Source organism: Amblyomma americanum, chromosome 4 (genome assembly GCF_052857255.1).
Source record: "Amblyomma americanum isolate KBUSLIRL-KWMA chromosome 4, ASM5285725v1, whole genome shotgun sequence".
In the NCBI taxonomy this organism is placed as follows: Eukaryota; Metazoa; Arthropoda; class Arachnida; order Ixodida; family Ixodidae; genus Amblyomma; species Amblyomma americanum.
In genome coordinates this window covers 9920460-9934338 of record NC_135500.1, presented here as the reverse complement: position 1 = coordinate 9934338, position 13879 = coordinate 9920460, and the positions used below count along the sequence as shown (strand labels likewise).

The following is a 13879-nucleotide window of genomic DNA, read 5'->3' as shown; positions in this document are numbered from 1 at the left end:
AAACTGTTAGATATGTGGACCATTTTCTTATCCTTTTATTCACCGGTTTTGACAATTCTTTTGAAGCTGTTGTGTCCAGGTCTTTAAGTGTTTTTAACCTCAAAGGTCGCGGTCTAGTTTTTACGCATGAAGTCCCAAGTGAGAAAAAACTGCAATTTTTAGATCTAAGCATAGCGTTCCGGGAAGACCATTTATGCTGGGGTTACTATCCCCGTAGTAGCAAGGAACTCCTGCCCTTCAATACGGCGCATTCAGAAATTGTGAAGCGCGCCATCGCCTCTTTCTGCATTGAGTCCTCGCTTTCAAAGTCATGTCCGCACCAAATGCACGATAGCATAAAAAATCAGATTGGCCGCCTGTTGGCTGCTGGCTTCCCCTCGGAGGTGTTGACTGCCGTCGCTGAAACCCTCCTCCAAAAAACAAAACGCTGTACCAGGCCAAAGAGTCCGGAAGAAAGGAGCCCTGCGGTAAAAGCTGAAGTTATGCCTTATGTGCACAAAGGGCCACATAATCTGAAGAAGGTGGCTAACAGACACGAAGTACCGCTAGTGTTTTCAGCACCAAACAAGCTGAACAAACTAATACCCCGGATTTGTGGCACTGAGCGCCCTGGATGTAATATAAAACAGCAGCGTGTCTTCACCCGTTGTATGGAAGGAGTGGTGTACGAGATACCCCTGACCTGTAGAAAGTCCTATATAGGGCAAACGGGGAGGTGCATCAACAAACGCCTGGGGGACATTGCAGAAAGGTTGAAAACAATAAAGATAAATATGCCAACTTTGTTAACCATGTTAATATGTGCAAATGCGAACCTCGACTGGAAAAGGCGAGGATTCTTGGCAGGAGCAAGATTAAACAGGCGAGGCTTTTATTGGAAGCGTATCACATAAAGAAAAAGGCGGCTTTGTGTGTGAGTGATACGTCAGTGAATTTGTATGCGGCGGAGTACAATTTTCTGTGCAGAAACTGATAATGCAGGGTGATAGGTTATGGCTGTGATAGGCACATGGAGTGAAAAAAAAAGTGGGTGTTTCCTGAGACTATTTATCTGTGTGGTTTTCTTGAGTAATAAACAGTTGGAAGTTGGCGCCTGTCCGTTGTCTCCTTGTCCTTTGTGTGAGTGGTTTTACTTGCGCCAAGGTGGATTCTTTCAAAGTTTCAAAGGGGTACCTTAGGGGTGTGTTCTAAGTTCAGCACTCTTTGTCGTGAAAATGAATTTCTTGGCCAAAATAATCCCACAGTCATTATGTACTCAGTTTTCAGATATGTGCACCGTAGTTCAGGTAACCTGCACGCCAATAAACATAAAAACATGCGAGAGAAATTCAGTTGACAAGAAATAGCTTTGCGACACGCGCAGACACACGGGTTACAATTCTCTCCTCAGAAAACAGTGGCCGTCATATTGTCTCTCAAACGAGGCCTACAGAACAAACCCAGCCTCAATTTAAGGGAAGCCGCATTACCAGTAAAAGAAGAAGACAAAGTTCTAGGCATAATTTTGGGCAAGAAGTTCATATTCCTTCTATACATCAACAACCTGAAGAATAAAACTTCATGACACTTCGATGTCCTAAAGGTGCTTTCAAGAATTGGTGGGGGTCTGATAGGACATGCGTTTTGCGCATTTATCCTGCCCTGGTGCGATTCTACCTAGATTACGGGTCGATCGTGTATTGGTCTGCGAGATTATCACACCTAAAACGACTGGACCCAGTGCATATTCTTTTATTTCTTTATTCGTTTACTCTCAGGGCTGAAGCGTTACAGAGAGGAGTGGGTATATATATATATATATATATATATATATATATATATATATATAAATATATATATATATATATTAAGGAAACCAACAGTCACCGGAAACCCAGGTGCATAGGGGAATTTTTGCTATTTTTTATTTTTAGTGCCAATCAATTGCCTTTTTTTAAAGAAAATTACTTATAAAGCAGCAGAAAAAACAACCATGCCGCCGGTGGGATCCGAAACCACGACCTCCGAATATCGCTTCCGGTGCTCTTACCAACTGTGCTACGGCGACGGCTGTCAAATGTGCTGCTTTCGTGGGTATTTATGTTTTGCGTGTAAGCGAACCTTCGGTGGCCAGCACCTCCTGGGCTTGAGGAGTTTTTCCCTTCAGAGAGATCGAGTTACTTTGCACATGCCTTCAGATAGCCAACAAGGAACCGATGTGGCCAGCAGGCGGGCACGCCCGTTTTCCAGCCTCACCACGGCCGATGTGCGACCTACACAGTTTATTGTGGGCAGCCCCATTTCGGTTTGAGGAATTTTTTCTCACATAGAACCAACATTTATGCTGCATCTGCCCTCAAGTTCCCTGCAAGGAACCGATGTTTTGGCTGGGTGCAGGAAAGTGTTCTCAGTCAGCCCTAGCAACACCGATATGGCGCCCATGTAGAATCATAAGCGGCAAGCCCGATTTGGGATTGCCCACTTATTCCCCATCGGGAGTTGACGCAGGTGATAAAGGGGTTACAGCCGGCTTATTTGCCCAAGTGGGACCAACAGGTGCCCCACATCGTGTGATACGCTGGAAATATCTGGATGTGAAATATTTCACCATTTGCTTTACGGCCAATAATTATCATCCATTCATAACGGCAGCAAAGGAGCACTAACGCAAGAGAAAAAAATGCCGCCACCATCAGGAAGACGTAGAAGTAACGAGCGTTAGCTGTTTGGTGTACTAGATGAAGAAAGCAAAGAAGAACGCGCCGCTCGTCTCGAGAAACGGAATACCCTTTGAAACTGGGTGGATTGCTACCATGCTCGGCTACGCGTGCACGCACGCCGCCTAGCGGAACGATCGCCGCCTAGCGCCATCTATCAGAGAAATTACGACGCACGTTTGCCCATTGTCGATTTGCACCCACTCAAGATATGCTTCGTTCGGGGGGTCAAGGTGGGCCTAGAATTCTGCTTGCGGTACGATATGTTTATGCTTCAATTAGTAATTGCATGTATACGTTTACCTACTATTTAGTTGCGGTTGTATTTGTATACCACAACATGTTTTTTGGTGAGGGAAGGAATGAGAGGGCACAACCAATTTTTGGCCGCCATTTTGGATTTCAGAAACCGAAACTATGGCGCCATTTTGTTCCCTGACGTCATACTCACATGGTTCAATCTCTATGCACCATATTGGACCGTGACGTCATCATTGGCACGCGGCATGTGGTTGTTTCTAATGTGCTATTGTAGATGGCGCTACAAGTCTCAATTCGAGATGCGCTGTTTTCTAGCTGCAGCCACAGATGGCGCTTTGATCTCAGGGTGGTTGGCAGTTGACAACCGTGCGGTGCGGACGCTTGTCTCGGTGCTCTTCGGATTACGCGTCGTGACCGGGACCTGACGGACGGACGACTGCGAGAGCGCGTGACTACGACAAATAGATTAGTTATTTCCTTTAATATTTCGAGAGCTTAGATTTAGATCTGGGCTAGTTAGGTGAAGTGCTCGCGAAAGAGCAGGCCAGTGACCTAACGGCCGGGCCTTTTCCGGCTGACAGCTATAGATCTGCAGGGCTCACTTGTGAGGCAGGTAGTTAGTATTCCTTTAGTTAGTATAAGACAGGTAGTTAGTATTCCTTTATAGGTGATTGGCTTTAGCGGTAGGCAAAATTTTATTTGAGCACGTGGTTGCAAGTGTTTTTTTTCTTCTCTAGCATTTTGTGGTAAGAATATTAGAGTGCTGCTAGGATGGTCAAGCAACTGAAGGTTAAATGCAAGGAGTTTGAGATGTTGGTGAATCTGAAAGAAACGCGGTTCGAATCTGTAGAGGAAGCCGAAGGCACGGATTTTATGTGAAAGTGCTGCGTATTAGGTGCACGCCTGGACAGGGCTGACGAAGCAAACACCAGCCTAGCGCTACGTATGGAGGCGCTAGAAAAAGAGCTGCAGGTATAGTGGGCAGAGTGACGTGGAGTGACGTGGTGTGGCGGCACGCTCGTGACAGTTCTACGCCAGATTTTGCAAGCCACTGACAAGCAAGATATCAGAGCGCCTGCTAACTGTCCGTCTTTTGCCGGATGAGGCCGCCACGGGCCCTGTTGTCCTGCGGGCTATAAAAAGGGATCATCGAGGACGCAGCCATCACACCGGCAGCAGCGGCAGCGGGACGCTTCTTCAACGCTCAAGCATCGCGCTTCTGTTGTACTGTTGCAGGTCAGTAACTGCAGGATTGTGAAATTTTTTTTTCCTTTGCTATTTGCTGCTGTTGCTGCTGGCACGGTGTGACATGTCTCCAGTAGAGCAGTGCAAAGTGTGTGAAAATGTATGTGCCGATCCCGTGAAATCAATAACATGCAGTGAATGTGGTTACAGATACCATACCGGAAGGTGTGCTGGTATTTCTGATGCCACAGTAAAATCGAAGGGTGAAGCGTATAAACAAGCATGGCGATGCACGACATGCCGGCGTTCTAAGCCTCGCTCACAGTCGGTAAATATAGCAGGAGTGCCTGAGGCGCAGGACGACGTACGCGTGTGGTTGAAAGTCATTAATGATAAGCTGGACCTGTTGCTACCCCTGAAAGAAACAGTTGAGGGCCTAGAGGATGCAGTTAACTTCATGAGCGAACAGTATGATCATCTCCTGGTACGTACTGAAAAGAATGAGCGCGTTGTCGCCGATATGAAGAGCAGACTGGAAATGCTTGAGGCACGTGATGAGGTCACGCAACTGAAAGCCGAGGTTGACAATCTGGAATGGCAAAGCCGTAAGCTAAACCTGGAATTCCACGGAATTCAGGACACAGAGAACGAAAATTTACTGCAGAAGATAAACGTGCTAGCAGCTAAGGCCCAAATTCCAGAACTCCTACAAGATGACGTTGTGGCGATCCACCGACTGCCAGCGAGGAAAAACAAAACGCCAGGCATAATTTGCCGCTTTGCGAAAGAGGCAAAGCGAGGTGAATGGTGGCAAAACAGGAAAAAACTGAGCAGTGTGGATGGTAATGTGTATTTGCAAGAAAACATAACAAAGCGAACACGTGCTCTTCTTTTCGCAGTGAAAAATTGGGCTAAGGTCAATGAATTCAAGTTCGTGTGGCACCACAATGGGCGGGTCCTCGTGCGCAAAGCTGAGGGAGGGTCGGCGGTGGCTATTTCAAGTCTTTGCGACTTGGATAAGCTAAGATAAGAACCACAGCATTTTCAACGGGTGACTAACCTTATAGTTATGGCGGAAACCGATGGTGAACGTTACGTACTGCCACACGAACTTGAAAGTCACCTAGGTCAAGCATATATGAAGTCTTTGAAGTGCTTTCACCTTAACATACGATCAGTAAAGCATAAAGAATCTGAACTTGGCCTCTTTTTTCAACAACACGATAACATGTTTAATGTGATAATGCTCACAGAAACATGGAGCACAGATGATACGAATGTTTTTCGTTTACCTTCCTACCAGACGTTTTACTTAAATAGGGCAACTGGTCGCGGTGGTGGAGTGTGCCTCTTGGTAAAAAATGATCTCCCATGTGAACTACTCGAAACTTTCTGTACAAGTACAGGTGACTGTGAATTTATGGCACTGAAATTGCAAAACACTGTACTTGCCGTTGGTTATCGACCTCCGAATGGGGTGGTGGCATCGTTCTTAGATTACTTAGAAAATGTTTTTGAATTTGTAAACAATTCTCACTTTGACATTATTTTTGGTGGCGACGTGAATATAAACATGTTAGGCAATGATTCCTCCAAACTGAAACTGGATGTTCTAATGAGGGCGAATGGTCTCACAAATGTCATAAATCTCCCAACAAGAGTGACACTAAATACATCAACATTAATAGATATTTTTGTTACAAATATAACTCCGGAGAGAATCAGAGCAGGCGTTATTGTGGCTGAGCTGAGTGATCATTTGCCTATTTTTTTGTGCTGTACCAAAAAGGTCAACATAAAGAAAAACGTGCCTGCAAGCTTAATACAACGTGTGTCACAAAAAAATCTTTCCACATTTCTGGAAAAAGTTTCACTGGCATCATGGGATAGTGTGTACAAAAAAACTGATGCTAGCGCAGCTTACGAAGAACTGCTTAATATTCTTAAACCTATCTACGCAGATTGTTTCCCTTTTGTGCGATTGAAAGTAAACACAAAAATCCGCAAACCGTGGATAACACCCGACCTGGCAGCGAAAATACGTGAGAAAAATACAATGTTCAGCAGGTTTATCAAGAGCAAGGATCCAGACGCGTTGAAGCAGTTTAGAACTTGCCGTAATCGTTTAGATAAAGAGCTGAAAAGGGCACGAAAACAGCATTTTAACAACTTATTCACCTCTCTTTCTGGACGCACACATGCTCTGTGGAAAAACCTGCGCTCAGTATTAAACTATAATGTTAAGAATGACTCAGTTCGTGAAATAAAATACAATGGTACCGTGCTGTCAGGCAAAGCCTTAGCCAATGCCTTCAATAGCCACATTGTAAATACTGCCGCTCAAATAACAGTGAATATTAATCTAGACAATGTTCACTACAATAATGGCTCAGTTTTTCTTGATCCTGTCAGCGAAGCCGAAGTGACGGAAGTAATAAAAAGTCTTAATAACAGCAGCGCTATTGATGTTGATGGCATGCAAGTGAAACCTTTGAAACACGTCATCTGTGTCCTTGCTCCCTGCATAAATTACGTTTTCAATTTATGCCTTGAACAAGCGGTATTTCCACACCAAATGCAAGTTGCACGTGTGAAGGTATTGTACAAGAAAGGTGATAAGAATGATATGGGGAATTACAGGCCTGTTTCCATACTACCTGTCCTATCAAAGGCATTCGAAAAAATCATTCTCAAGCGATTTTCGAAATTTGAAGAGAAACATAACCTCATAGTTGATTGCCAGTATGGATTCCGAAAGGGAGTTAGCACCGAGTCGGCACTTCTTGCCCAAAAAGAGTATATTTTAGACCACATTGAACAAGAAAACGTAATATTAGGCATATTTATAGATTTTTCAAGAGCCTTTGACCTCATAAATCATCAGATACTGATCACGAAGCTAGAAAGATATGGCTTTCGGGGTGTGGCTGCGGCGTTAATCCGATCATATTTAACCAATAGGAAGCAAATTGTAGATATAGAGGGATTTTGTTCGGATTCACTAGCAGTTAACTGTGGCGTGCCGCAAGGCAGTATTTTGGGGCCATTCCTTTTTAATCTCTACGTGAATGACATAGTCAGCGTAACCCCATCCACAAAATTTGTCATTTACGCAGATGATACGAGTCTATTCTTTTCAGCAAATGATCCTGATCAATTAATTCGCCATGCGAATGAAAGCCTAGCCAAGCTAGAGAAATGGACTGAAGAAAACCTTTTAAAAATAAACATACAAAAAACAAAGGCAGTTCTATTTCACGCCAGAAATAAAACTATAACAACTAGCCACAGTGTTTTGCTCAAATCAACCCCAGTTGAAATAGTGCCTTGGATTAAAACATTAGGTGTTACGTTTCATGAGAACTTATCTTGGGATGCACATATTAACTGCTTAACCAAAAAACTTTCTCAAGTAGTCGGCCTCATATATCGAAATGCAAGTGTACTACCGCGTAATGTAATGATAATGCTGTATAATACCTTGTTTTGTTCAAGACTTAATTATTGCCATTTAGTTTGGGCCTCTACGACGCAAAACAATATACACAAAATTCATATTCTGCAAAAAAAGTTTCTACGTGCCGTTGCAAGTGTCCCCATGTGCTATCCCTCGGAACCATTATTTCACATGTATAACGTGATGCCTGTTACGAAGATTTATGGTTATCGTCTGTGCAAACAATACAAACAAGAGATAAAAAATGGTACTTGTTTCTTGCGTCAGATAGCCAACATAAGTAGTCATCCTAAAGCATACAACACGCGAAATTTTGAGAGGTGGAAAGTTGAAACATGTAGGACAACATATGGATTACAAATGTTAAAAAACCGGTTACCAAGGCTTTTAAATACGTTGCATAAGAAAAACATACAACCCGAAAATATTACTTTCAAGAAACTTCGCCACTACTTTACGAACTAAAAATAAGAACAACAAAATAGTCTCACAATATTCTATCTCAAAGCGTCACTTTCATTTTGCTATGCTGTCTATATATCTCCGGCGATGAGATTTGTTGAAAGTGTGTGCCCTCTTGTTGCATTCAGGTTTTCGTGGAAACTTCCTTTTTTTCAATGTACAGCTTTTGTTTGCGGTTTCACACTTTCATGCATTTGTTTTGTGGTTGCTGACCGCTACCTGTAGTTGCCAATGTGGGGGCCTGCGGCCTTGTCAAGCTGCCTTAATGACAGCTTTTTCTGCTGGCCTCCGGCATCATGTACGTGTGATGCAAATAAAGTTATTATTATTATTATTATTATTATTAGAAGCGCAAATCCAAGCAGCTTAGTGAGTTGTTGAACGCAAAAATGGCTGACACCGCCAAGCGAAGTGACATTGGCGGACATTCCAGCGCCAGCCACGTGGATTGGGCCTGCGCTGGCATGAACAGCGATAAGGAGTTAGGTCAGGCGGGTTCAGACAGGAACAGCTACGCACACGTGGCAGCTAGGAAGTCTGTTGGAGATGGAGAGAAGGGGAACAAGATAACTTCCAGGAATGAGGTCGCAGCCACAGATAAGAGGCGGCATAATACACAAGGGTAGAAACTTGGGAGAGTCGGTAACGGTGATCCATGGAAAGTGAGCATCCGACTGAAAGAAACCAGGGCGGCCAAGACGAACGTAATCCGCCTGTGTTGTGTCTGTCTTTCTCTGTCCCTTTGTCCCGTTTTGCGCTACTCTCACTTTCCATGGAGCGGCATAATAAACCGGAAGTTAGGATAGAGGAAGCGAGTACCCAAGCACTTATCGGTGGTGACTCAAATATGAGTAGGTGCAAAAGAACTATAATGGAGCGTGTAAAGGGTGATAAGCGGGTAGCAGTCGGGGCATTCCCAGGCTGGAAAATGGACGCAGTACTGAGCGAAACAAAAAACGAACTTTCTAAGAATGTCTCGACTACTGATCCGGAGTTCCCGGGTTCGAACCCGACCGCGGCGGCTGCGTTTTTATGGAGGAAAAACGCTAAGGCGCCCGTGTGCTGTGCGATGTCAGTGCACGTTAAAGATCCCCAGGTGGTCGAAATTATTCCGGAGCCCTCCACTACGGCACCTCTTCTTCCTTTCTCCTTTCACTCCCTCCTTCATCCCTTCCCTTACGGCGCGGTTCAGGTGTCCAAAGATATATGAGACAGATACTGCGCCCCCTGCCTTTCCCCCAAAACCAATTATTATTATTATTAAGAATGTCGAAGAGCGCAATTTGGTAGTGATAGCGTTGGGACTAAATGATGTCTTGAATGGTGAAGCCGCAAAAGTAGCGGAAAGATTAGCGGAGGGAGTTGACGAGTTAAGAGCGATAGCACAGCAAGTCCAGATCGTGGTGTGCACAGTGTAGGAAGTGCAAGGACGGAAGAGAGAAATTACCAAGGACGTTGTGGCAGTTAATCGGGAGATATGGAAGTTAAGCCAGGAGAAAGGCTTTGAAGTGGCAGACATAAACAGGGAAGTGAATAGAGCAGGCTTTGGCGGAGGCTTTACACGAGATGGCATCCACTTTAATAGAAGGCTAGGAGCCGAGATCGGGTGGCGACTGGCAGGCCGGGCAGTAGCTTTTTTAGGGGGTCCACTGCGGCTCAAGACATAGGGGTAGGTAGAAGCAAAGTAGAAAGTGTAGCAAAAAAGGCTAACGCCCAGGTAAAAAAGTACAAAAAAGAAATTTAACACTAGGATCAGGTACATAAACATGCAAGGCGGTAGAAAAAGAGCGAAGTGGTTAGAGATAGAACACCAGTTAAAGGACGAAGAAGTAGGTGTATACGCGCTATGCGAGACACATCTCAGGGACCTAGAAGACCCACCATATATTGATGGCTACGTCTGGGAAGGGAGCAACAGAACAACAACGGAGAGGAAGAGAGGAGGAGTAGGTATGCTGATACATCAAGGAACAAATTGGCAAAGAATAAAGTCAACTTGCCAAGAACATGTCTGGGTATCGGGTACAATTGCCGGTAAAAGGACACGGCTAGGAGTAGTTTATTTAGGGACAGGGGACAAATCACGTGGGAATCTTGTAACAGGCAAACGACCATTGAATACTGCTTAATCTCGCAGGGGATGTATAGCAAGCTCGCAATGATGGAAATAGACGAAGAGGGGAAATACAGCCTCGGTAGGGATCATAAGCGTATTAGTCTACAGTTTGGAGCCCTGCTCAAAAGAGAAATGAAGGGGAGTCAAACAGAGTGCGGAAAATTGAATGACGAACAAATAGCACAAATAGCGGCGTGCATAGAGGAAGAAATAGAGACACATCCCATGGAAAAGTGGGATTATAATAAGTTAGAACTCTTCATTAGTAAAAAATAAAACAAATAAAAGGAGTAAACCGCTGGAGAGGAAAAGAGGAAGCCACGAAGTTGGTGGAATAAGGAAATTAGGGAGGCCATCGAACAACGACGGTTGGCACCACGGGAACACAGACAAGCAAAGAGGGAGTTATCTGAAGAGGAAATAGGCTGAAAATGGGAATCTTATCCACAAAAGAAACAGCAAGTGCAGGTCCTCGTCCAGGCTAAAATAAAGCAGTCCTCTGATGGCTGGCTGGCCGAAGTTCGCGATGCAACTAAAGGGGGGCCAAGAAAATTCTGGAACCATATAAGCTGGCTGGGCAAAGCGAATCACAGAAAGCAGGAACAGATTCACGAGGCCGAAGGAAAATGTTTAGAGGGAGATGACGCTGTGAACTACATTTCTTCAGTTATAGCTGAGTCATTCAAGAAAGACGATAGAGTAATCACCCCAAATGAGGGAGCAACACAGGAATGCACAATAGAAAATAACGTGGAACTGACGAATCTTAATTGGGAAAAGGCGGAAGCAAATATTCCAAGATGTACGTCAGCCGGGATAGACGAAATTTCAATCAAGCTAATTAATGAACTTGGCCCAAGAAGCAAGGAAACCCTGATAAAGGTATTGGAGGCAGTCGTAACGAATCAGCAAATTCCGCACAGCTGGAAACAGAGTAAAATGAATTTGATTCATAAAGGAAAAGGCAATAAGACGAAAATAAAATCCTTCCGACCGATTACGATAACATCAGTTACATACAGGTTGGCGATGCAGGCGGTGAAAATAAAAATGCAGTCATGGGTAGAAAGTAACAGAATATTCGGAGAGCTTGAGAACGGGTTCTGAAGTGGTAGGCGCTTAGATGATTGCCTGTTCGTGCTTACCCAGTGCATAGAAATAGCTAAGGTGGAAAACAGACCTCTGTATTTAGCCTTCTTGGACATAAGCGGTGCATACGACGTGAACAAGGAACTCCTGAGGAACATATTAAAAGGCGAAGGTGTCATTCATGAGGTAATTAATTTTTTACAGGAAATATATCGAGAAAATGAAGTTGAAATAATATGGGAAGGAATTAATAGTACAACAACTGTCCAGATACACAAAGTTTAAGGCAAGGTTGTCCTCTATCAACACTGCTGTTCATGCTTTATATGATAAATAGGGAAAGAAGGTTACAAGGAGGCAATCTAGGTTATGATCTGTCATACACATTAGGCGGAAAGGTTGTTGAGCAATGACTATCGGGTTTAATGAATGCGGACAATATTGTACTGTTAGCAGATAGACAGAAAGATTTGCAAACTTTGGTGAATTGCTGTGGAGACGAAGGAGACAATCTAGGTTTCAGTTTTAGCGCAACTAAGTCAGGTGTGATGCTTTTCAACGGCACAACTGATCAGGAGCTTACAATGCAAGGCCATGAAATCCCCCGAGTGGCGGAATACAAATATCTCGGGGTATGGGTAAACAACGGGCATATGTACACGGAAAAGCACGAACAGTCTCTCATAGCAAAACTGCGAAGAGATGCCGGGATAATGAAACATAGGGAATTTTGGGGGTACAACAGGTATGAAGTCCTCAAAGGTATTTGGAAAGGAATGATGGTACCGGGGCTTACTTTCGGGAATGCCGTTCTATGCTTAAGGGCTGAAGTTCAGTCGCGATTAGAAGTAAATCAGAGAACTGTCGGAAGATTAGCACTAGGTGCCCACGGGAAAACCACAAACGAGGCAGTACAGGGGGATATGGGCTGAGCAACGTTCGAAGCACGAGAAGCTCAGACTGTACGAAGAACACCTGAGGAAATTGGATGATAACCGGTGGGCAGCTAAGCTATTTAAATACCTGTACAGAAAGAGCGTTGACACACAGTGGCGGAAACGAACTAGAAAGCTGGCCAGTAAGTTTACCAGAGACTAGGAAGGAGAAAGAAAGAGCATTAAACGATAGGTTAAAAACGTCGAAGGTAAAAATTGGATAGATTCAATGGAAAAGAAGCATAGTGTAGAACTATATCGATGCTGGAAAAGCCAGATCAGGAAGGAAACGTATTATGATAATTCAAGAGGCAGTGCCCTACTCTTTGAAGCTTGTTCAGGGTGTCTTAGAACGCGCAGCTACAGAAAAAAATGTAACGAAGATGACACATGTGCTGTGTGTGGTAAATATGTAGAAACAATAGAACACCTCATCCTAAAATGCGATGGTATCCATCCCGATGTCGATGCAGGCACAGACACTCTTCCTGAGGCTTTAGGGTTTAGAGATAGGGGGGGCGCTGCGTTCGCCGTGGTGAGCAGACGTGCTCATATCGGCTCCGTCGTTAATGCCCGCTTTGGCAGTGCTGATTAGTTTGGATTACGAAGATTTTATTACTACTGTGTTCGTGAAGGTATCCGCTATCATCCGATACCCGACTTTCCATCCAAGGTGCGTTTTTCATCGATTCATCGGACTTTTCCTGGTTCACCGCCAAAAGGAGACGCTATGCCGAAGCGAACCCAGGGCTCGCTAGGCCTAGCCAGCTGTTCTTCTGCCACAACATGGAGGGTTCCGCCGCCGCTTTGACGCACGGTTCCCTGGTTTCCCAAATGTGCGTGCAAGTAGAAGGAGAAGAAATTACGCCCGAGGAATTCCGACGCTCGCCCGGATGGCTGCACATCGGCGGGCACACGAGCCGAACACGCCTGCAAGGAACGCAGGGTGAGTCGACTTCTCGTGCCGATACTCCGAGCTCTCGACAGAAGCCTAAATTCAACAAGAACGTTAGGAGCGCAGTTATTCGGGCGGCTCGCATGCCCGCCATGCCTGTAGAAGAAATTAAGATCGTCGTGCGGCCCCGCGATGGGCTCGATATTTTCAAGGCAGGAGCTGCATGCGTGGCTAATGCCATCATGGCGGCAGCGGGAATTGAGACGGCAGACCGAGCTGAGGATATGGCGTGTCCCAATACACAGCAGAACATTATGGTGCTCAGCAGTCCGAGCGAGGAACGAGCGGAGAAGTATGCTCGAATTCAAGCTATCAACGTCCGAGGCAAAATATACGAGGTGCGCGCGTACGGAACGACCGCCCACGACACAGTCAAGGGCGTGATCAGGGGCATAGCACTCGAGGACAGCGAAGCCGAAATAATGCAGCAGATTGTTACCAAGTACAACCCCCTCGCCGCGGGGGCGAAGCGTATCGGAAACACGACGACAGTAATCGTAGTGTTCAACGGTATCAAGGTTCCCAAGTATGTGCGTTACGGATCCACGCTCTACCCGTGCAGTCTCTACAGGAAGCAAATAGAAGTTTGCAAGGTATGCGGCAAGGTCGGCCACAGGCGCGACGTGTGCCCCACACCGGACGTTCGCGTTTGCCTTGCCTGCGGTGTTTCTAATCCAAGAGAGGGCCACAAGTGTGTCCCCAAGTGCAAGCTCTGCGGCGAAG

At 45.2% G+C, this 13879-nt stretch overlaps 2 protein-coding genes across 2 annotated transcripts in view; one reads left to right on the top strand and one right to left on the bottom strand.

The window, feature by feature from the left end:
- LOC144127786 (ADP-ribose pyrophosphatase, mitochondrial-like) overlaps positions 1-13879 on the bottom strand; it is a 364491-nt gene that overhangs the window by 148251 nt on the left and 202361 nt on the right. The window lies entirely within an intron of this gene.
- Positions 4267-6085, top strand: LOC144127624 (uncharacterized). The gene has a single exon (XM_077660593.1). The coding sequence runs from the start codon at positions 4267-4269 to the stop codon at positions 5170-5172; it is 906 nt and encodes a 301-aa protein (XP_077516719.1). The 3' UTR covers positions 5173-6085.

What these genes read in the sequence shown, in the direction of transcription:
- LOC144127624 (XM_077660593.1), top strand. Translation starts at nt 4,267, where the DNA reads ATGTCTCCAGTAGAGCAGTGCAAAGTGTGTGAAAATGTATGTGCCGAT.